This window comes from Pan troglodytes, chromosome 6 (genome assembly GCF_028858775.2).
Source record: "Pan troglodytes isolate AG18354 chromosome 6, NHGRI_mPanTro3-v2.0_pri, whole genome shotgun sequence".
Lineage (NCBI taxonomy): Eukaryota > Metazoa > Chordata > Mammalia > Primates > Hominidae > Pan > Pan troglodytes.
In genome coordinates, this window is record NC_072404.2 from 154,762,728 (window position 1) to 154,786,857 (window position 24,130).

General features: G+C 38.5%; 1 protein-coding gene across 50 annotated transcripts in view; it reads left to right on the forward strand.

Moving 5' to 3' along the window:
- Positions 1-23,717, forward strand: part of LUC7L2 (LUC7 like 2, pre-mRNA splicing factor) — a 64,362-nt gene extending 40,645 nt beyond the window's left edge. For 44 of the 50 annotated variants that reach the window (XM_001151307.7, XM_063815670.1, XM_001150779.7 and 41 more), the window contains 7 exons: positions 2,432-2,542; positions 5,940-6,083; positions 7,488-7,664; positions 9,895-9,986; positions 12,879-12,908; positions 17,824-18,015; positions 22,436-23,717. In XM_001151307.7, the coding sequence (XP_001151307.1) occupies positions 2,432-2,542; positions 5,940-6,083; positions 7,488-7,664; positions 9,895-9,986; positions 12,879-12,908; positions 17,824-18,015; positions 22,436-22,613 (924 nt within the window). In that variant the 3' untranslated portion in view covers positions 22,614-23,717. Of the gene's footprint in view, positions 1-2,431; positions 2,543-5,939; positions 6,084-7,487; positions 7,665-9,894; positions 9,987-12,878; positions 12,909-17,823; positions 19,172-21,283; positions 21,636-22,435 lie in introns of those variants that run through there. The other 6 variants (XM_063815688.1, XM_009454320.3, XM_063815689.1 and 3 more) reach the window with 3 other exon arrangements.
- Positions 23,718-24,130: the final 413 nt, after the last annotated feature.

Genomic DNA, 24,130 nt, shown 5'->3' on the forward strand with positions numbered 1-24,130 from the left:
TAGGATGGTCTTGATCTCCTGACCGCGTGATCCGCCTGCCTCAGCCTCCCAAAGTGTTGGGATTACAGGCGTGAGCCACGGCACCCGGCCGTTTGGGGGATATTAAGGACAATGTTTTTAATGAAAAACCAAGAAATGGAAGACACCATTTAGATACCTAAAAAAGCCTGAAATGTAACTTTATATTGTTGTTTTTATATGAAAATCGTTTGCATAAAAATAAAGTTTTTTTGCATATATATAAAACATAACAATCAGCATTACATAAAACATACTAATGTGCATAAATCTTTGATACATTTTATAAGTGAAATAATAGATGTTTTAAATTTGATTTAGGAGATAAACCAACAAACAGGTCCTCCTGTCTTCTGAATATCCAAGAATTTCTGCTAATGGAAATGAAATTGTTTTCAGAAATATAATTTACAACACATTTTCCCTACTTTTTTGGTGGTTTTTGGCCTTGCGGGGTATTTTTATATTTATATCTTCTGATTTATCAGTCTTTAACAAATCTATAGCCAGGCGTGGTGGCTCTTAACGCCTGTAATCCCAGCACTTTGGGAGGCCAAGGCAGGGGTGGATCACCTAAGGTCAGTAGTTCAAGACCAGCCTGGCCAACATGGTGAAACCCCATCTCTACTAAAAATACAAAAATTAGCCGGGCATGGTGGTGGGTGCCTGTAATCCCAGCTACTCAGGAGGCTGAGGCAGGAGAATCACTTGAACCCGGGAGTCAGGTTGCAGTGAGCCTAGATCATGCCGCTGTGCTCCAGCGTGGGGGACAGAGCGAGACTCCGTCTCAAAACACAAACAGAGAAACCAAATCTATTTCATTAATTCTAAACGCTTTTCTTTTTCTGAGTTGCTAAGAGTTCTCTCCTGTGGTTTCTTCTGGCATATTTTGGCTTCATTTTATAGACTTTTAAGTCCTCGATTCATCTCAGATTTATTCTGGTTTAAGGAACTGAGATATGGATCTAGTCTCCCCCCAACCCCACATAGCTACTTAGTCACCCAACACTATTTGCTGATTAGTCCATCTTTTCTCTCACTGCTTTGAGATGCCATCTTTATCTTTACATAAGGAAATTTGAATAGATTTCTGTTGTGATTTAAAAATTTTCAAATTAAAAGAAATTAACTATTTTTATGTTATCACAGATAAAAGCTGTTTAAGAAATGATCCTTATTGCTTTTCACATTGAAGAAATTCTTGGGTTATCCAACTATTTTTGGAATTCAATGTGTGCTGAATAAATTTGTATTTTTAGTTCAAACATTTGTATCTTGAATTAGTTATATTTCTGTACAGTAAGATTTGGAAGTCCAAACTTGAGAATGCATTCTTAAAGTTTACTTTTAAATGAACTATTAATTGTAGACATTAATATGTGCCTCACAAATGTCTTATATAAATGTTGAATTTTCATAGTGTAGATACTGCTAAAATTCTCAATGGTTTATTCTCTGAAAAAAGATAAGTTTTCCTGATGTGCGAGACTCTTGTCTCAAAAAAAAAATTCTAAAGCAGTTTGGAGAATTAAAAGAAAAAAGGGTAAAAATGTTCAGAAATACTTACTGTTAGCATTTTGTATAGTTCTCCATTTTTTCTGTATTTTCTTTTTGTCCATTCAGATCTAGACTTGCAGCAGATTTTTCTGTCTTTATTTTACAAAATTGGGATCTTACTGCATAACATTTGTAATTTGCTTTTTATTTACAAATGAATCCTGAACATTTCTTCATGTCTTCAAGTGATTTTTTTTGAGACAGTCTCATTCTGTCACCCAGGCTAGAATGCAGTGGTGCGATCTTGACTCACTGCAACCTCCGCCTCCCAGGTGCAAGTGATTCTCCTGCCTCAGCCTCCCGAGTAGCTGGGATTACAGGCGCGCACTACCATGCCTGGCTAATTTTTGTATTTTTAGTAGAGACGAGGTTTCACCATGCTGGCCAGCGTGGTCTCAAACTCCTAACTTCAGGTGATCTACCTGCTTCGGCCTCCCAAAGTGCTGGAATTATAGACGTGACCCACCACGCCCAGCTTCTTTTTTTTTTTAATGACAGGGTCTCGCTGTGTCACCCAGACTGGAGTGCAGTGGCATCATCAGGGCTCACTGCAGCCTCAGCCTCTTTGGGCCCAAGTGTTCCTTCCGCCTCAGCCTCCCGAGAAGCTGAGACTACAGGTGTGCCCCACCCACCTGGCTAAATTTGGATTTTAAGTAGAGGCAGAGTTTCGCCAAGTTGGCCAGGCTGGCCTCAAGTGATCTGTCTGCCTTAGCCTCCTAAAGTGCTCAATTACTGACGTGAGCCACCGTGCCCCACCATGGTAGCATTTTAAAAAGCAAAGTGTGATTTTTGTATGAAGATATTTCTGAATAAAATTGACTTTCTGACAGTAATTGTCTTTAATTAAACTTTGTAGGCCATGGATCATCTGCAGTCATTCATTGCAGATTGTGATCGTAGAACAGAAGTGGCCAAGAAAAGATTAGCAGAAACTCAAGAAGAGATTAGTGCTGAAGTAGCAGCAAAGGTAAGAATTTTAATCATTTCATTAGTACAAAGTATTATTTCGACTCCTTTTGTTTAAGTTTTTATTTTGAAATAATTAAGATTTGCAAGAGATTGCAAAGACATATACAAGGAATTCTGTATACTTTCTTGTCTGCCCCAATGTAAACATCTTATACAACATAGTGCAATATCAAATAAATTGACATTGGTCTAATCCTTATATTTTATTCAGATTTTGCCAGTTATGCATGCATTTATTTGTGTATGCATGTCTGTATGTATAGCTCTGTGCAGTTTTTTTGTTTTTCTTTTTGTTTGAGACAGAGTTTTGCTGTGTTGCCCAGGCTGGAATGCAGTGGTGTAATCTTGGCTTGCTGCAATCTCTGCCTTCTGGGCTCAAGTCTCGTGCCTCAGCCTTCTGAGTAACTGGGATTACAGGCGTTCGTCACCAGGCCCAGCTAATTTTTTTTATTTTTAGCAGAGACGGGGTTTTGCCATGTTGGCCAGGCTGGTCTCAAACTTCTGGCCTCAAGCGATCTACCCACCTTGGCCTCCCAAAGTGCTGGGATTACAGGTGTGAGCCACCACGCCTGGCCAGCTCTCTGCAGTTTAATCACATGTGTAATTACAGCCACAGTTAGGATGCTTAAGTATAACATTGCCACAAGACTCCCTCATGTTACCCCTTTTATAGCTACATCCATCTTTACCCCCACCCAGCATCTCTACCCTTGGCAACCACTAACCTATTCTGTATCTCTGTAGTTATGTTATTTCATGGAGTGTTACATAAATGAAATCCTGTGTACGCTTTTGAGATTTGGCCTTTTTCATTCCATATAACTTTCTTGAGATTCATTCAAGTTGTGTGTATCAGTTCATTCCTTTTTATTTCTCCATTGTACAGATATACCACAGTATTTTTATTTGCTTTTAAAAGCAAATGTTAAATGTCAATATTTCACCTGTAAGTTATAACCACAGTAATACATACATAAAGTTAACAGTAATTTTTTAATGTTATCCAGTGTATGTTTATTTTTCTTATAGAATCGATTTATTAGAATCCAAACAAGGTCTTGTATATTGCATTTGTTGATGACTTATTACAACATAATTATATTCCATTCAGTATGATCTAGTGTGTTTTATGAAAATGCAGAATGGGAGAAAAAGAGTTACCCAGGTGGAGTTTAGATGACAGTATTAAAATATGGTGTTCAGATATGTATATACAAATGAAAATAGATTCCATCGTTTGAGAAAAGGGTTGCTTTTAGTCAACCTTTTCTGAAAATTCTCTGAAGATGGGGACTGGAAAGACGGGCATCCTGAAGTACAAAGGATCTAGTATCTCATGGTTGGAAGAGATCTGTAAGTGCTTGGTAGAGCCTGAGTTGTATTGGTTGTATTGGTTATCCATCACTACACAAATGCTGTATAACAAACCACCTCAAAGCTCAGTGACTTAAAACACTATTTATTTAGCCCATGACTCTGCAGTCAGTGATTTAGGCTGAACTTGACTGAGCAGTTATTCTTGTTTCAGCTGGGCTTACTCACATGCCTTGCAATCCACTAGAGGATGCAGAGCCATGCCCAGCAGGCTAGCCTGGCCGTGTTCTCATAGTGGTGGTAGAGGTGCAGAAGCATCAAGCCCCATCACACAGGCCTCTCCTTTGGTCATGTTTGCTACCATCTCAGTAACCAAAGCAAGTTCATGGCCAAATTCAGAGTCAGAGTACAATGGTACACAATTACATGGTCAAGGACATGGATACAGGGAAGAAAGAAGAGTTTTGGACAACAGTTTAGTCATTCAATGATATATTTAAAGGAAAATACCATTTGGTAGAGAGGGAGGATAGTGATAATAGAATTGGACTCTCATTGAGGGAAGAAATATTTTGGGTTGAAGGATATTTGAGAAGTAAAGACTATTAATTAAACGAGTAAACTGGTTTGTTGGGACTGGAAACTCATACCAAACTAAAACCTTCGACCGGGCGTGGTGGCTCACACCTGTAATCCCAGCACTTTGTGAGGCCAAGGTGGGTGGACCACTTAAGGTCAGGAGTTTGAGACCAGCCTGGCCACCATGGTGAAACCCTGTCTCTACAAAAACTGCAAAATTAGCCAGGCATGGTGGTGCACGCCTGTAATCTCAGCTACATGGGAGGCTGAGACAGGAGAATTGCTTGAACCCAGGAGGCGGAGGTTGTAGTGAACTGAAATCATGGCACTGCACTCCAGCCTGGGCGACAGAGCAAGACTCCATCTCAAAAACAACAATAACAACAAAAAATTAAAACCTTCTTTGCTAACATATTATAATTGGCCATACAGCAAAGACTTTGTGGCCCAAATAATGATTATATGTATGTTTTATGTGCCATTACAACAGTAAGAATGAACTAAGTTGCTAGGATGATGATGGTGATGAGGAAGAGGAACGTATTCTTTCCCAAGGCCAGAGTTAATCCTGGTGGAAAGCTAAGGACTCATAGAGTGGAGTTGCCAGGCGAGTATGCTGAAAATCAGCAAGGTGCTATGCAGGGTACATACGAGGCTTATTTTCTCATTTCTCACAACTTTGTGGGATAGGTACTTCTTAGATGAGGAAACGGATTCAGGTATAAGTAATGTGGCCAAAATTACACAGATAGTAATTGGTTTAGCAATAAGTCAGATCTGATGGATTCCTGAACTTGATCCACCAATTCATTTCTTTAACTCATATTTGAGCCTAAGCTATTTGCTGAGCACTAGAGATACAAAGATGGGAAATACAGATAGCTGTCCTTAAAGTAGTATGATATTTATGAAAGGAACTGTCAAAAAAGATACAAAGGTGACACAAAGGAGAGAGTATGGCCATCTTTGCTGATGTGTTTAAGTGGGGCTGGGATGTGGTGACTGTTCAGGAATGTTTTACAGAAATGGCCCTTGAGTTGGATCTTGTTGGAACAAGTGAATATTCAGTAGGCAGGCGAGAGGTAAGGGATCCCATCCCAGAAAGAAGAGTATATGCAAAGTAACAGAGGTAGAAAACAACAGGGTAAGTTTGGGGAAACTATAAATTATGTTGTGAGGTGGGGGAGTAGCAAGAGATGGTTTAGAAAAGTACAAAGAGCCAGATCATGGAAGAAATCGTATTTTACACTAGGAATACACCACCTCGCCAGAGGATAGAAAGTTATATTGGGCCCAGTAGTAGCCGTGACTTCATTGAGGTAAGGCAGGCAGGCTCAGAACATCCTGATGTCTCAGTAGTTCATTTGGGATATGCTCAGAAAGCATTCTTTAACCACATACTGCCTTAGATAACAAGTTTTTTCTCAGCAGTTCTGAAATACTTTGAAATTTAAAATTCATTCTCTTGTTTATTCATGATCTTCTTTTTTATTTCTTTTTAGGCAGAACGTGTTCATGAGTTAAATGAAGAAATTGGTAAATTGTTAGCCAAGGTGGAACAACTAGGAGCTGAAGGGAATGTGGAGGAATCCCAGAAAGTAATGGATGAAGTAGAGAAAGCACGGGCAAAGAAAAGAGAAGCAGAGGTAAATTCTTAATAGTAGTAGACGAATTCTGCTTAATTTGGTAAGACTACAAATAAAAAGTAGTAGATGAAACTTCAGTATCTATACTTCTCTTAGAACATGTATTTGAATGGAAATTATTGAACAGTTGTTAAAGAGAAGTTGAACTAAAAGACAAAAACAAAACAAAACTCGGAAAAAGCTGGTAGTGGTGGTGCGTGCCTTTGGTCCCAGCTATTTTGCAGGCTGAGGTGGATCGCTTGAGTCCAGTTCAAGTGCAGCCTTCTTCTTTTTGTTTTTTTAAGATGGAGTTTTGCTCTTCTTGCTCAGGCAGGAGTGCAATGGCATGATCTCAGCTCACCGCAACCTCTGCCTCCCGGGTTCAAGCGATTCTCCTGCCTCAGCCTCCCAAGTAGCTGGGATTACAGGCCCATGCCACCACACCTGGCTAATATTTATATTTTTAGTAGAGACAGGGTTTCTCCATGGTCAGGCTGGTCTTGAACACCCAACCTCAGGTGATCCACCTGCCTCGGCCTCCCAAAGTGCTAGGATTACAGGCATGAACCACTGCACCAGGGTTTTTTTTTTTTTTTTTTTAAGACAGAGTCTTACTCTCTCTCCAAGGCTGGAGTGTAGTGGTGCGATCTCAGCTCACTGAAACCTCTGCTTCCTGGGTTCAGGCGATTCTCTTGCCTCAGCCTGCTGAGTAGCTGGGACTACAGGTGTGCACCACCATGCCCGGCTAATTTTTTGTATTTTTAGTAGAGATAGGCTTTCACCATGTTGGCCAGGCTGGTCTTGAACTCCTGACCTGGGGTGATCTGTCCACCTCAGCCTCCCAAAGTGCTGGGATTACAGGCGTGAGCCACCCCGCCTGGCCTGTTTTGTTGTTGTTGTTGTTGTTGTTGTTGTTGTTTTTTAAAATACTTTTGGTAAATTTGTCTTTCACAAAATCTCTCTAAGTTATATTTATTGATATAAAGTTGTTCATAGTGTTCTCTTTTAATATCTGTAGAATGTTTGCAATTCGTGTCTTTTCTTAATTGATCTAGCTGGTCAGTTTTATTTTGTTTTTCAAAGAACCAGTCTTCTGATTTTATTGTTTTTTTCTTGTTTTCTATTTCATTGATTTCTGTTCATGTTTATTATTTCCTTATACTCCAGTGGAGAGAGGCGCTAAGGATCGAGGATGGGGATAAAGGGAACCTATAATTTTCATAACAAAATAGCCATGCTTTTGTGTATTTTTTTTTTTTTTTTTTTTTTTTTTTGAGCTGGAGTCTCGCCCCAGTGAGCCACCGTGCCCAGCCACTTTTGTGTATTTTTTAGAAAACACTTTTGGTATAAGCATAGTATGTTTTATTTAATTGTATGACTTTTAGTGAGATTTATATGGTCATTGTTTTTCTCCCTTTTGTTTAGGAAGTTTATCGGAATTCTATGCCAGCTTCCAGTTTTCAGCAGCAGAAACTTCGAGTCTGTGAAGTCTGCTCTGCCTATTTAGGACTTCATGATAATGACAGACGACTGGCTGATCATTTTGGGGGTAAACTGCACCTGGGATTTATTGAAATAAGAGAGAAGCTTGAAGAATTAAAGGTACGTTGGTAAAATATTCCTCACTTTATCCTCTTGTTCTTTTGATCTGTGTCAGTTGCCTTTTTGTACAATATTCTTGACTATGATTCAGTAATATAGTATCTAATGATTAATACTAAACAGTGTAGGATTATAGATGGAAATTCAAGTTGGTTTAATGGATGCTGCCTGAGAAACAGACTTAATATTATCCTGTTATTTTGGGAGTTACCATTTTATATTAGATATGACACCGAGTTAGGGATCTTTCAAACTAGTTACTAAAAGAGTCCCGTAAAACTTCATTGTTATTGTTCTTTTCAATAAGGTCAATAAGAATGTAATAATATAATATTTATAAGAAGTTTGAGAAAATGAACCCAATATTAATTTGAAATATTTCGCAATTCTTTATTAAATAGCAGGCTTGCAGAATCTCTAGTTTTATTTTATGCTCCTGCTTCCACTTCAGAAAGGACTTATGAAAAAATTTATATATTTTTTAAAAGGACAATCACTATTACTTAAATAATATAGGCTTTTGTGAGGAAGACAACACAGTTTTTACTCTTGTTGTTTAGAGGGGATAAACACAAAAAAGCATGGTGATATTTCTGAAGTGGTAAAGACGAGTGTTGGTTGATATAATCTATTTACCTTTTAATATGCTGATAGCTTTTTAAGAATTGTGGCACTGTAGTGTTTTTTCATGAATTGAGGTCTGGCTGACAGATAGGAAACATGGGATAGTCATTTTCTTTGTAACTGTTATTGTCAACTGGAATTAACTCAAGGTCCATAGCATTTAAAATAATATAGAATCAGAAAATGCCTAGGGACATCTCCATATTCTCAGGTAACAGTGGGCTCTTTTCAGTATTCTGAGTAGCTAGGGTGATCTCAAGTAATTTTTTAAAAATTTCGAAAAGAGTCACTATAGCAAATAGTTACTAGGCTCCAAGTTAAAACTCCAGTGGTTCCTACTTGGGAGTCTTTGCAGATAGACCTAGCAACAGAACTCAAGCATTTTACTCATATCTTTAAAAAGCAGCAGCATCAGGATGGTAATTGGAAGTGACCTAAATATTTCCATATTAGAAATCACAGGGCATGGGAACTTGTAGTGATTTATAATGGTTGATGTTTTTTTAAAAAATACAAAATAATACTAGAAAACATTTAGAGGAGGAAAATCTTGTAGAAGTGACTTGGAAATGTCATTAAGAAATCATGAAAGGCTAGGCGCAGTGGCTCACACCTGTAATCCTAGCACTTTGGGAGGCCAAGGCGGGCAGATCACAAGGTCAGGAGTTCGAGACCAGTCTGGCCAATATGGTGAAATCCTGTCTCTACTAAAAATATAAAAATTAGCTGGGTGTGGTGGTGCGTGCCTGTAGTCCCAGCTACTCTGGAGACTGAGGCAGGAGAATCACTTGAACCCGGGAGGTGGAGGTTGCAGTGAGCTGAGATTGTGCCACTGCACTCCAACCTGGGTGACAGAGCGAGACTCTGTCTCAAAAAAAAAAAAAAAAAAAAAAAAAAAAAAATAATGGAGCTGGGTATGGTGGCTTATGCCTGTAATCCCAGCACTTTGGGATGCCAAGGTGGCCGGATCACTTGAGGCCAGGAGTTGGAGACCAGCCTGGGCAACATGGTGAAACCCCATCTCCACTAAAAAATATTAATAAAAAAATTAGCTGGGTGTGGTGATGCACGCCTGTAATCCCAGCTCCTCAGGTGGCTGAGGCTGGCAGGTGGAGGTTGCAGTGAGCCGAGATGGTGCTACTGCACTCCAGTCTGGGCAACAGAGTAAGACTCTGTCTCTTAAAAAAAAAATAATAAGATCATAGGCCAGTCTCAGTGGCTCGCACCTGTTAATTCCAACACTGTGGGAGGCTGAGGTGGGAGGATCACTGGAGCCCAGGAGTTGTAGACCCATCTGGGCAACATAGCGAGATTCTGTCTCTATTTTAAAATAATTTGTTTTCACTTAAAAAAAATAACAAAAAAAAACCAAGTAGAAATCATGGAGAAAGGTGAAATTTTACACATTTTCCACAAAATGGGGAAAGATTATGGAAAGAAGACTTGTAAGCCTAATGATTATTTCTGGCAGTACTTCAAATTGAATTATTAAACAGATTTTGACAGCAGTTGTACTGTATTAGAAGCCAGATAATATAAAGTTTAGGATAAAGCTGTTTAAGAATGGACTCAGTAAATATTCTCCTTATTTATTACTGTTTTTAAGAGAGTCGTAGCTGAGAAGCAGGAGAAAAGAAACCAGGAACGGCTGAAACGAAGAGAAGAAAGAGAGAGAGAAGAAAGGGAGAAGCTGAGGAGGTATGGAGTAATGGGCCAAGTAATTGAAGTTGAATCTCTGTGGTTCTAAAAAGAGATATAATTGATTTTAAATTTTAGATGGTGATAAATCTGTTATGGGACGTGGGAAACTTCTGCTTACTTTAAAAAATATTACTGTGCGAATTATATAAATGTTTAATTATACAAGTATCGTAACTCTTGGCCATTTAACAGAATGTGATTTCCTTTAAAATGTGTGGAAGAGTGAATAAAGAATGCTTCATATCTTGTAAGATTTATAACAAAATCCAGCCGGGCATGGTGGCTCACGCCTGTAATCCCAGCACTTTGGGAGGCCGAGGCGGGTGGATCACGAGGTCAGGAGATCGAGACCATCCTGGCTAACACGGTGAAACCCCGACTCTACTAAAAAATACAAAAAATTAGCTGGGCGAGGTGGCGGGCGCCTGTAGTCCCAGCTACGCGGGAGGCTGAGGCAGGAGAATGGCGTGAACCCGGGGGGCAGAGCCTGCAGTGAGCTGAGATCGGGCCACTGCACTCCAGCCTGGGCGACAGCGAGACTCCGTCTCAAAAAAAAAAAAAAAGATTTATAACAAAATCCTTTTCTAGCCCTTTGATTTTTCATATTGGGCTAGATTTGCACCAGGTTAGCATAGAATTATTTTTTTTTTATGATATATTTTGTTAACAAAAGGTTTAAGGGTGGTTGTTTCATTGAAGGGGTTTTTTTACATTGAACTTTGGTTAGTTCCTCAATTCTAGGAGCCATAAACTATTAAAAAGTCTAAAAATATCTAAATGTATATAATTCCTCTTACATTGGTATTCATTAATTGATAAAATCTTAGAATTCTAGTATTTGGAATGTCTAAACATTCTTCTGAGTCACTTTTACCATTGGCAGCTAAAATCACATAGCATCATGGTGGCAACTTTTTTTGTAACTCATCTTTATAACTTCTTCAGCAGCTTTAGGATGGACAGTTATATCACAAATGATTTGCCTGTAGTCCTAATTTCTAGTGTTCCTTGAATCATACTACATTTAAATGTCTTAAATTTAAATACCTTCTCTTTAGAGTTAGCAGATGTGCTTAAGCTAATTAAAACCCTTTGTAGTATTAGGTTATGCTCACTTCCTTCGATCTTTGAGCATATTATATACTCAGTATATTTCAAGAAGTTTAAACAGACTTCGTTTGTGTTACATGGCTTATAACCAGGTAATCTTTTTGCACCATAAAGACAGTGAAACAAAACTACATGTCTATATGGTCCCTTTTTAGGAGAAGTGATGTCAGTCCTCTATTGAGAGAGAGAGAGATTTCTTCATTTACCGTAAAGTTTACCTCAGAGCTTTTATCTACTTGTTCTTTTGTGTATAGTAAGTCCTTATGGGAATATTGCCCAGTATTCTAATATATAAGTGGAATTTTCAGTAATATTGGGAATCTCATTTTAAGATTCAATTGAGGTGACAGTAACATGGAACAGAATTTCTTTGCAGGACTACATTTTCACATTTGTAGATGATGAAAAAGTATATCACATCTTACTCCTTTGTTTGCCAAATGGCAAGTTTCTTTTGACAGTGATTATATAATGCAAATTTCAGAAACGTTAAAAAAAAGTCGTTGAATCTGTGAGCTTAAAGAAATATGGAAGTATGGAAGATGAGGAAATTAGAAACTAGTATAAAATTATATAAGATGGGATAAAAGAAAAAAATCATAATCATTTACTGGGTGCTTATTGTATGCCAGACATTGTAGTAAGGAATTTGTCCATATTCATCTAATCTTTATAAACCCACCCCCACTCCACCCCAGTAAAATTTATATTAGTATCCCTCTTTTGCTAGTGACAGAGTAAGCTGAGAGAGGATATGTAACTTACTTAGGTCACACAGACAGTGAATGGTAGAACCAGAAATAAAACTCAAATCTGGCTGATCTCAAAGTCATGCTTTCAACAATGCTATATATCATCCAAAAAAAAAATCCCTGTGGTGTCCTACTAGCCATAATATTCACTTTACATTTCATTGAGCATTACCTGTGTGCTAGGAAATGTGACAAGTGCCTTAAGTAGAGTATCTCATTTCATTCGAAGAAACACATTGTAAGATTGAACTAAGTGTTCTAGAGATTATAGTATGAGGTTGTAGCTCCAAGAGTATATAGATCTCAGACCATAGAAATTTCACTCTTTTCCCAGAAGGGAAAAAAGAAATGACAGATATAAAAGAATTTTTTCCAAGCTGGTAAGTGGTTTCTGGAAAATTAGCAAGTTGTGATATGTAGGTTGAGCATCCCAAATCCAAAAAATGAAATCCAGTGAGCTTCAAAATCTGAAACTTCTTGAGTGCTGGCAGCATTTAAAGGAGATGCTTATTAGGGCATTTCAGATTTTGGTTTCTGGATTTAGGGATGCTGAACCAGTAAATTATAATGCAGACACTTCAAATTTTGAAAAAAATCGGCCACCTGTAATCCCAGCACTTCGGAAGGCCAAGGTGGTAGGATCATTTGCATCCAGGAGTTCAAGACCACCCTAGGCAACAAAAAATGTAAAAATTAAAAAAAAAAAAAACAAAAACAAAAAACAGAAAAAATCCGAAACACTTATGATCCTTAGCGTTTCGGAGAAGGAGTACTCAACCTGTACTGTGTTTTAATCTCCTAGGAACATATTCTTTAAGAGCCAGGTATTCTTGAGTTAAGCAAACCCTGCAAGGTGAAGAAATCTGTCGAGTTTGTGGTGTATTTTGGAAAATTTTGTGTGTGTAGGTACACGCCTTGTATTTATAAAATTAATGTAAACATTAGAAATCAGGAAGAATATAATGTAACACTGCACTGTTTTCTTATTTATAGCCACTTTTCTAAAAATACATACTTTTTTTTTTAGGTCCCGATCACACAGCAAGAATCCAAAAAGGTAGGTGTATTACATAAGACAGGTATAAGTAGTGAAGTTGTCTTTTTCAAAGGTAGTTTTTATAGATTGATTAAATGGTCCTTTAAAAATTTTCTTTTTTGGCCGGGCACGGTGATGCATGCTTGTAATCCCAGCTACTCAAGAGGCTGAGGCAGAATTGCTTGAAGCCGGGAGGCAGAGGTTGCAGTGAGCCAAGGTAGCACCACTGCACTCCAGCCTGGGCAACAGAATAGGACTCTGTCTTTAAAAAAAAAAAAAAAAAGAAAATTTTTTTTGAAATCATTTAGATGCTCAGAGTAGATATGTAAAAGGATTAATTTTTTAAAAATCAATTTGGGTGGTACATTTAGGAAACATGTTCTAAGAGGTTGTAGCTGTTGAAAACATTAGTAGGTTAATAGTTGGATAAAATTTTGATTGATCAACTGTGGGTTAAGCAAAACCAAAATGTTTAGTATACCCTCCAGTCTTGACTTTATGTGAGTTTATTACCCATTCCTTTATACAGTGATCACAGAAGGCTTTCAGAGAGTCATTTGCAGCCTTTAAAGAGCAAGACAATACTTTGTTTTGACTTTCAGTGTTAATATTTGGGGTTTGAAACCTTTCTTTGTAGTTTTTGCTAGTTGCTGATACATTTTTTTGTCTGAGAAAGGCAGGGAAATGTGTTGTACTTCATTATTCTTTCTCAATTCTTCACTTGCCATTCTCATTCCAGTCGTTGAGCTTTCTTCATGGATCCATTCCCACCTAGAATGCCCTTTCTCAGTCATTTCCAAATTCTACCATTCCTCTTGTTCAGATCACATCTTCTTTTAGAAACTTTCTGAGTTCTCAGCTCTAGAGACTATTTCCCAATAACTTTTCCCTAAAAAGTAGAGAATTTGTTGTTATGAAAGAAAAACCTGGCTGAACGCAGTGCCTCACGCTTATACCATCCCAGCTCTTTGGGAGGCCGAGGCAGCCAGATCACCTGAAGTCAGGAGTTCGAGACCAGCCTGGCGAACATGGCGAAACTCCATCTCTACTAAAAACACAAAAATTAGCCGGGTGTGGTGGCAGGTGCCTGTAATCCCAGCTACTTGAGAGGCTGAGGCAGGAGAATCACTTGAACCCAGGAGGTGGAGGTTACAGTAGGCCGAGATTGTGCCACTGCATTCCAGCTTGGGTGACAGAGTGAGACTGTCTCAAAAAAAGAAAAACAAAAACCTTACAGTTCTGTTAGCAACATCTTTCAATGATATTTCTGCCTAAAACACTAAAAAAACTAAAGAACATTAATAAGTGGGGCCAGTTGTGTCAGCTAATTTATATTATTGGTGAATTTCTCTGATCTAGCATGATAAGTAGAAACATTAAACTGTGATACTGTTATTGTTTACTGTTTGATTAATATAAGCTGGTCCCTTTGTTGAAAACATAAAGTATTGCACATAGAACATCTTTAGATATTTGGGCCAGAAATTTAATTTCTGTTCCTCTAGTCCTGTTACCTAGATAATATGTTTGCCTTGTAACTGGGCTCCTTACTTCTCTGTGCTTGCCCACCCCCCTTCTTCACCTCATTCTATTTTTCACACGTCAGCCAGGATGAGCCTTTAAATAAATGAAATACATCACATCAGCCCTCTGATTCTCCAAAGGTTTTTCATCTCATTCATATGAGAAGTTAACATCTTTACCAAAGCTTTTACATAGGGTGACGGTGTGGCCTGGGGTGTCCAATCTTTTGGCTTACCTGGGCCACACATCAGATACACTAATGATAACTGATGAGCTGAAAAAAAAATTGCAAAGAAATCTCATAATATTTTAAGAAAGTTTACAAATTTGTGTTGGGCTGTATTCAAAGCCATCCTGGGCAGCATGCGGCTTGGAGGCCACAGGTTGGACAAGCTTGGCATAGCCCAAACTGCCCTGGGATAGTTCTGGTTTATGTCTTTTATCCCAGAATATGTATTAATAGCTTCTCATTACACTCAGTAACTTATTCAGAGCCTTCTAGTTTGAATGATAAAGTACCTGGTCATCCTGCCTGTAAGACCCTGATATTACTTCCTTTTGCTCACTTCATTCCAGCCACACTGGTCTTTTCCTTCAACATGCTGAGCTTTTTCCCACCTCAGGGACTTTGCATCTGTGTTCCCTCAGCCTGAAGCACTCCTCTCTGAGATGACTGATTCACTTGTTCCCTTTCTTCTTTCAGCTTTGCTTCAGTGCCAACCTATCAGAAAAGCCTTCCCTGCTTATTCCGTATAAATATTTCCACTCTTTTCTCTTTTTCCACTCTACGTAATAACATCTTTTAATTTTTTTTTGAGATGGAGTCTTGCTCTGTTGCCCAGGCTGGAGTGCAGTGGCAAAATGCCAGCTCACTGCAACCTCCGCCTCCCAGGTTCAAGTGATTCTTCTACCTTAGGCTCCCTAGTAGCTAGGATTATAGGCACGTGCCACCATGCCCTGCTAAGTTTTTTTTTTTTTTTTTTTTTTGTATTTTTAGTAGAGTAGGGGTTTCACCATGTTGGCCAGGCTGGTCTTGAACTCCTGACCTCAAGTGATCCACCTGCCTCAGCCTTCCAAAGTGCTGGGATTACAGGCATGAGTCACCATGTCCAGCAATAGATCTTTTTTTTTTTTCTTAATCACCTGACATATCTTTATTTACTGCCTACAAACCTGTATAGATCCCTTTTTATAGTATAAGCACTAAGTTTAGTGCAGGAACTTTATTTTACTTGCTACTCAACCTCCCCTAGTACCTAGAACAGTGCAAAAATACCTAGTGAATATTTTTTGGATGAAAAAATTACCTAGAATTTTTTAAAAGATGAATAAAGTTATACATAGGAAGAAATGGCATTCATAATAACTCAAAATGAGTGGTTAAACGAAGTATGATTTGATAAAACTTACACTGAGAGTTTTATATTTTTTCCCTCTGCTTCCTTTTGGAATTACTCTTTTCAGCTGTGGAAATAACGCTTTTTTTTTTTTTTTGAGACAGGGTCTCACTCTGTCCTGAGTAGCTGGGACCACAGGCGTGTGCCACCATGTCCAGCTAATTTTTAAAAATTTATTGTAGATACGGGGTCTCCCTATGTTGCCCAGGCTGGTCTTGAACTCCTCCCGTTTAAGGATTAAGCAGTCCTCCCGTTGTGGCCTCCCCAAGTGCTGGGATTACAGACACAAGCTATTGTGCCCAGCCAGAAATACTCTTTTTAAGTGTGGCTAAAGCTACGTCCATGTCATGTACCTTTCTTTGACTATAATGTTGACATAAGCTGAATGCCTTTTAGCATCGTTCATAACAATCAGTTGAAGATAAACTGTATTTGTAAACTATCTCATATGTATAATATGATTTTGAACTTGCTGTATCAAATTATGAGCAAACCTCACATTCTTAAAGTGACTTAAATTTAAGAGTTTTATTGAGGTATAAAATATATATATATATATGATTTACTCTGAAGTCAGTGATTTTTTAGCAGATTTAAAGCTGTGCAACTATCACCATAATCCAGTTGAGAACATTTCCATCATTCTTAAAGTGACTCTTCTAACAAAGTTGCATTCCTTTGTTTCCCCTTGTTTTCTGTCAAACGTTTATGTCCTCTCCATGCCATTTCCACCCTCACCATGCACCCCCACCCACCCCACAAGTTAGTTTGTGACCTGGTGGAGGCTGTAAAAGTGTCTTACCTTGTGGGTTTTTTTCTTTCCAAAAAATGTTTTTATTTTGCCAGCACCTTGATCGTATATTTTCTGGTTTTTCAGAATGTTTTTCGTTCTCTATTTCTGTGTATTCATTAGAAATACATTTTTTTTGCAATCTGAGTCAAGTTCTCAAAAATGATTTTCGCAAGTGTTCTTTCTCCCAAACTCTCTGCTCCTTGAATAGAGAACTGTCTTACTGTGTTTGTTTTGTCTTGCTCTCTATTGCCCAGGCTGGAATGCAGTGGTGTGAACACAGCTCCCTGTAGCCTTGACTTCCTGGGCTTGGGTGATCATCCTTCCTTAGCCTCCCAAAGTGCTGGGATTAAAGGCGTGAGCTACTACCCCTGGCCCTTACTCTGTTTTGATTACACTGTGACTAGACATGCATATTGTGGGCATTAAAAACTTACTTCTATGGTTATCTCACCTTTCTAATTCAGACAAAGAGTAATTTGTCCTGACGTATTCTTCCTCATCTCTTCCCTTCTATCCAGGTCTGTCAGGTACATATTTAATTTCTAGAGAATACAAAAATGTTCAAGATATTTAAGTGCAATTAAATTCATAACAAATCTAGATAATATAGCCCCTGGCATATAGTAGTGGTTCAAAAGTTGCCTTCACTTGAAAAACTATTTCTGATAATAAATTTATACATTACTGATTGCTCTCTGAGAATTATCAATCAGTGTCTTGTTTTTGAGACAGAATTTCACTCTTTTGCCCAGGCTGGACTGCAGCGGTGTGATCACCAGGTCATTGCAGCAGCCTTGACCTCCCTGGCTCAAGAGATTCTCCCACCTCAGCTTCCTGAGTAGCTGGGACTACAGGCATGTGCCTCTGTGTCCAGCTAATTTTTGTATGTTTTATAGAGACAGAGTTTCGCCATGTTGCCTAGGCTGGTCTTGAAATCCTGAGCTCAAGCGATCCTCCTGCCTCAGACTCCCAAAGTGTTGGGATTACAGGTGTGAGCCACGGAGCCTGGCTGAGAATTATTAATGTTTTATTTTGAATTCTAGTATGTAGTTATTAACACACCAGCAATTCAGTGTAGATTTAGCTGACTTGGAATATAATTGACATTAAGACTACTGAAAAAAAGTTTCTCTTTAAAGAAAAGACTTTAATAAATGAGAAATATAAAATGAGAAATATAGTAATTACAAAGGTAGAAACAAAGTCAAATCTTGTCTGGTAGATCCAGGTCCAGAGAGCATCGCAGACATCGATCTCGCTCCATGTCACGTGAACGCAAGAGGAGAACTCGATCCAAATCTCGGGAGAAACGCCATCGCCACAGGTCCCGCTCCAGCAGCCGTAGCCGCAGCCGTAGCCACCAGAGAAGTCGGCACAGTTCTAGAGATAGGAGCAGAGAACGATCCAAGAGGAGGTATTGATGTGTCAATCAGAGGATATGGAGCTACCTTAATGTTTTAGAGTTGTTTATGTTTACTTATGTTTAGAGTTCAGATTATTGGTTTGAAACTTTTGCATCTGGTAATATGTACACATTTGTGTGTGGGTGTACAACATTTTTCTGTGATTATGTGGGTAGTTTTGAAAGAATATACTTATGAGCCAGAGCAAGAAATTGGAACCAATATGTGTAGAGGTTACTGCTTTTCTCTGCTTAGTGTGTCTTGGAAAAAAGTTCTTTACAGGTAAATAATTTTAAATACCAATGCCCTTAGTATGGATCAGCAAATTAGGGGCTCTGAGAAGTCCTTTCATTACAAGAGTTGTTTAGCTTTGATTTATTGTTTTCTAAACTTATTTGAGCTGGGATGCTTTTTCAGAGCAGACACATTCTAGTATATTCTTGTTTTATCTGCACTATAGATATGTATTGTTACATACCTTCAGCTTGGCAAGGCAGACTAATAATCTTAAGGAGGTTCCAAGACTTCCCTTGGTTTAATGAGAACATTCAAAAGGTGCAGGCATAAGGTAAGGTATGTTTGAGGACTTGAATATCTATTAAGAATAGACAAAGGATTATAATGTGGTAGAAGAGTTTAGCATTCATAGTCTGTATAGATCAAACTGTCAAAACTTCTCAGGTCACATGATGGCCCTTAAACCAGGTAATTTCTGTGTAATGTAAGCCATGTTTAAAATTGCTTTTTTCTTGACAACTATTCAAAAGTATATGTATGATAAACATTTTTTGAGTGCCTAGTACCTACTAGTCTTACATATTCTGTGGATTACTCCACATAAAATCTGTAATAAAATCCACAGAAAGCTGTTAAAATCTTTCCTATTTTTTTTTGACTCAACTTTCCATTCCCTGAAATCACTCACAAGCTGAGTTTGTTAATAGGCTCTCAATATTTTATTTCTTATATTCTGGCCTTGTTTTTAGTATTTCTTAAGGTGATTTTAATAATAATTGTATATGTTTTACTGTACTAGACTTAGTAAAACATAAGAAAGACGTATAACATAGTTGAACAACTTTAAGTTGCTCTAAGAAGTTTCCTATGTGAGGCTGGGTGCCATGGCTCACGCTTATAATCCCAGCACTTTGGGAGACCGAGATGGGCGTATCACTTGAGATCAGGAGTTCAAGACCAGCCTGGCCAACCAACCCCGTCTCTACTAAAATACAAACATTAGCCGGGCATGGTGGCACATGCCTGTAATCCCAGCTACTCAGGAGGCTGAGGAAGGAGAATTGCTTGAACACAAAGGTGGAGGTTGCAGTGAGCCAAGATCGCACCACTGCACTCCAGCCTGGGTGACAGAGCGAGACTCCAGCTCTCAAAAAAAAAAAAAAAAAAGTTTCCTATGTGAGTTAGAACAAAGGATTGACATCTTTGACAATAATTAGACTGGCATAAGACTACCACATGTTATAAAGTGCTAAACTGCATATCATAGAATAAATGATCCGAGAGTTTAGATGAGGCAAATAACAGAGTAATCAAAAATGGCTTCAGGTAGTCGGTAAAATTTGAACAGGTAGAATCAGCTAGGAAAAAGATATTCCATATAGAGTGAATATCCTAGGCAAATGCAGAGAATGAGCAGGGAGTTTGTAAAGGACAGAGTGATTTGTAGGCCTCTTATCTCACACTCTTGAAACTGATTTTGGGGGTCTACCCTCAGTGCAGTGTTCAGAAATGAGCATTTTTTAAAAGTTACCTGTCTTATCTGCACAATGAATTTTCAGAATTATCCTGCTAGGTGATGGAAGGTTTAGACATTTTCCTGTGTCAAATCTGCCCAACTGTCATTGTTGTTGCTGAACTCCTAAATGTCTTTATTGGTGATGGGTATGGGAAGGATGGGCGTGAAGTCCCCTAATCTGAGATTGTGTTATTTTAGTCCCTGATGCTTCTTGCGTTTATGAAGTTGTATAGGAATTTTTCCACCATACATGATACATGATCATATCTAAGATGTCAGCATGTTCATAAAGAGGATTATTTTTGTAAAACTATTAAAAGTTTTGCTTTTCTCGAGCACTTTCTCATCTTTGAATTCAAATTATTCTCTTTTAAAGCATCATTCTTTGTTTTTACTAAAAATTACCAGATAATTGCTGTTAAAACCTACTTGGTATTTCATACAACATCAAGTTATTGCTACATATTTGGGTTTAATTTTTCAAGGTAAAAGTTCTTATTGAAAGCCTTTTATGTTTTGCTGTTCTCCTTTCCCTACTGTGAAATACTTGTCTCTGATATAAGTAGATTGTCTTTGTGACCTCTTCCCGGCAATAGTGCCCTGCGTAAATGAGGACCATTTGCATCTATCTAATCTGTCTTTTTGCTCTGTTCAAACATGTTTAGTGCAGACTCCAAAGAAGTCAGATTACTTGGGTTCATTGGTTTAGGCTAATTTTTTTTTTTTTTTTTTTGAGACTAGAGTCTCGTTCTGTCACCCAGGCTGGAGGGCAGTGGCGCGATCTCGGCTCGTTGCAACCTCTGCCTTGCGGGTTCAAGCGATTCTTTTGCCTCGGCCTCCCAAGTAGCTGGGATTACAGGCCCAGGCCACCACACCTGGCTATTTTTGTATTTTTAGTAGGGACAGGGTTACGCCATGTTGGCCGGGCTGGTCTCAAACTCCCGACCTCAGGTGATCCACCCGCCTTGGCCTCCCAAAATGCTGGGATTACAGGCATGAGCCACCACGTCCCACCTTGGCTAAGTAATTTATAACTATCTCACCTGTCTTTCCGCATCTACTAAGTGGAGAAAGTAAGAATACCTGCTTTGTTAAGATTATTGGTAGTTTGAGTAAAATAGTATATGGAAACTACTATGTGTGGGACATAGTAGTTGATACTCATAGTTTTTTAGTTATTGCTGATCACTGGGACTGTTTGGCATCTAGTGTCTTTTTAGGTATCATTTTTACCGTCTCTTTTCATATTTATTCCAACAAAGGCTATGGATAGGACTAGTGTAGACGTGGAATCACTAGACTTGGCACTGTGATTTTTTTTGTTGTTGTTGAGATGGAGTCTTTCTCTGTCACCCAGGCTGGAGTGCAGTGATGCGATCTGGGCTCACTGCAGCCTCCGCCTCCCAGGTTCAAGTGATTCTCCTGCCTCAGCCTCCCGAGTAGCTGGGACTACAGGCACACGCCACCACTCTCAGCTAATTTTTTTGTATTTTAAGTAGAGACGGGGGTTTCACTATGTTGGCTAGGCTGGTCTTGAACTCCTGACCTCAAGTGATCCGCCTGCCTTGGCCTCCCAAAGTGCTGGGATTACAGGCGTGAGTCACCGTGCCCAGTCTTTTTATATCATTTTAAGTTTATTAAAACATTAAGTAGAATGTTCAAAGTGGAAATTATTTTAGAACCATTTTTTGTTTAACCCTCCTTAACTATATTTCTAAAACTGAACAGTCATATTTTTTATTTTCCTGAAAGTATTACTTATTCAGGTTCTTGGTAGTGCCTCAGATCCTAATTTTGAATATGGGTTGAGTGAGATAATTATGTAAAAGTGCTGTGTCACCTGTAAAGAACCAAATAAATGTAATTTGTTGAATTTTAGATGTTGGAAGTATGGAAGATTCCATGTTTATTCTGATTCCATAATATGTTTGGTTTTCCGATTGATTTATTATTTACCTTTCTTATATGAAGTTGGGTATGGGAATGGAGAAGGTAGTAAACAGTTACGGCTAATCAAGATTTATTAGTGTGAGCATCTTTTGTCTTTTTTTATTTCCCCTTGTTGGTTGAATAAGCTAACTCAGTATGAGTAGATTTTTAAAAGTGGTTATTTAAATTCATATTAATAATTGAGTAGTTCTCTTATCTAAGTCAGGTGTTGGCAAACTGTTGCCGATAGGCCAAATCTGGCCGGTAGCCTGTACAACCAGCAAGCTATGGATGGTTTTTACATTCTAAAAAGAAAAGAACTGCCACAAAGATTGCATGGACCTGCAGTACCCCAGATAGTCACCATCTGGCCCCTATTCTAAGCCATTTAAAATTTAGATAATACATTTCTTTCACTTTTTAAAGCTGTTATCTATGTATTATTTTTTATATTAAAATACCTTTTATGAATTGGAGAAACTGTGTTGTCTCTGAGATAATGAGAGTAGCCTGTAAGAAATTATTTTAGCCTTCTGACCCTCTGCTATTTGTTTTTCACCCATCTTCTTGTTTTAATGCCCTTATCAACTATGGTAGTGCTCTGTAATTTGTCAGAAAACTGACTCCTCTGTCATGGGTATATTCGTCTATATATCTTCAGCTATCAAGAGCTTAATATTTATCCTATTCTTTAATTTGGGTTTTTGGGTTTCCCAACATATTTTGCTCCTCAAATTAATATTTTTCAGATCCTCAAAAGAAAGATTCAGAGACCAAGACTTAGCATCATGTGACAGAGACAGGAGTTCAAGAGACAGATCACCTCGTGACAGAGATCGGAAAGATAAGAAGCGGTCCTATGAGAGTGCTAATGGCAGATCAGAAGACAGGAGGAGCTCTGAAGAGCGCGAAGCAGGGGAGATCTAACTAGCTGTGTACATTTCTTCAGTCCTTAAGCTTCCTACGGAGTTACGTACTATTGTTTAGTTCACAGCTGTTCAGGGTGACAGTGAGCAGATCCAGACACCAGATCCAGCTAGGCTAGATGTACAGTATCTAACTTGATCTGAACTGAACCTGTTTTCCTTGATGATGCCTAAAACTACATCCATAGTTTCTGGTGAACCTGTAATACAGTTCTGAAAGTACAGTTTTATATAATAAGATGCTGATCTCTTTATTCTTTCAAGTAAGAGTGCTAGTGAACAAATTGTGTTACTTGCCTTGGGATTTTTTGAACGTTTGTAAAATGCTGTCTTCCTAGTCCAAACAGCTGCAGCTTTGGGCATTTTTCTTTTTAATTATTCTTCCTCTGACTTTGTATCCCTTAATACCTACACTCTCCAATTGTAAGAGAAAGGGGGCAGGGAAGCAATATAGCTTCCATTCTAAGGCTGTATTCCCGTTATGAATTACTAGCTGATTACAGTTCAGAGCATTGATCCTGGAATGTGTGCTGGAGAAATTTAAAATACTGGGGTTTTTTGTTTAATGGTGCCTATTTAGAGTTGGAAGTTGAACAGCTGTTGCATTACATACTTTTGCTTTTTTATTGAAATTTTGAAATCAAACGTCTTGATTTTTCTGTTCTGTTGAATTGCTATGTTCAGGATGTTCTAGGGGGTGGGGGCAGGGACTCTTTTCGTAATAAGCACTTGTTTTATTTTGTGTGTGTGGAGTATAAAGGCTACACCCTTATTGTAAAAAAATAATAAAATGAAACAATCACCACCACCATTATTAAACTGTAACTTGTCTAGTAAATTGTCACTAGAACTATTTGCTGTGGGCATTTCCTCTATTCTGTTACGTCATTAACAGTGCCTTACTGTGCAAGGCACCAAAGGACATAAATATGTACTTGCAAAGATTCCAGATGAGCTGTTCATGTGGGCCCCTTGCTGACTATATTCCAGCCACTTCAGGGTTGTTTGTAATGACCGTTATAGAGAAGGGCTCGACCTGCAGAAGAAACTGGGGTGTTTTTATTCTCATTCAACAAACCCAAATAAAAACAGTATATGTAACCAACATAATGAGACTTAAGTTTCTGCCTTGAAGAGTTGTATATCCATTAGTAACTTAAACTGTAATTGGCAGGTATCACTTGTGATTCTGGAAATTCTGAGGAACACAGATTCCTTAAGTAATGAAATTAGTATCTGTGGGTATCATTAACTAAGGTCACCTTTCAAGAACTGTTAATGTCCTTTGTCCCCAAGTTTGACAGATTTGATGTCAGAGGCATGTGGGCCTCTGTGAAGGTGCTGAGAGAATGGGAAACTAAGGCCATTCTAAGTGATACCAGATTACGTTAAAAACCCTCATCAAGTTCCCAATTTACCAAGCTATGCCTCATTAACTGAGGGTTTTCTGCTGTATTTGGTTCCACACATGCAATTTATATGGCATTTAATCTGAGAGACCCATCTGCCTCAGTGGCC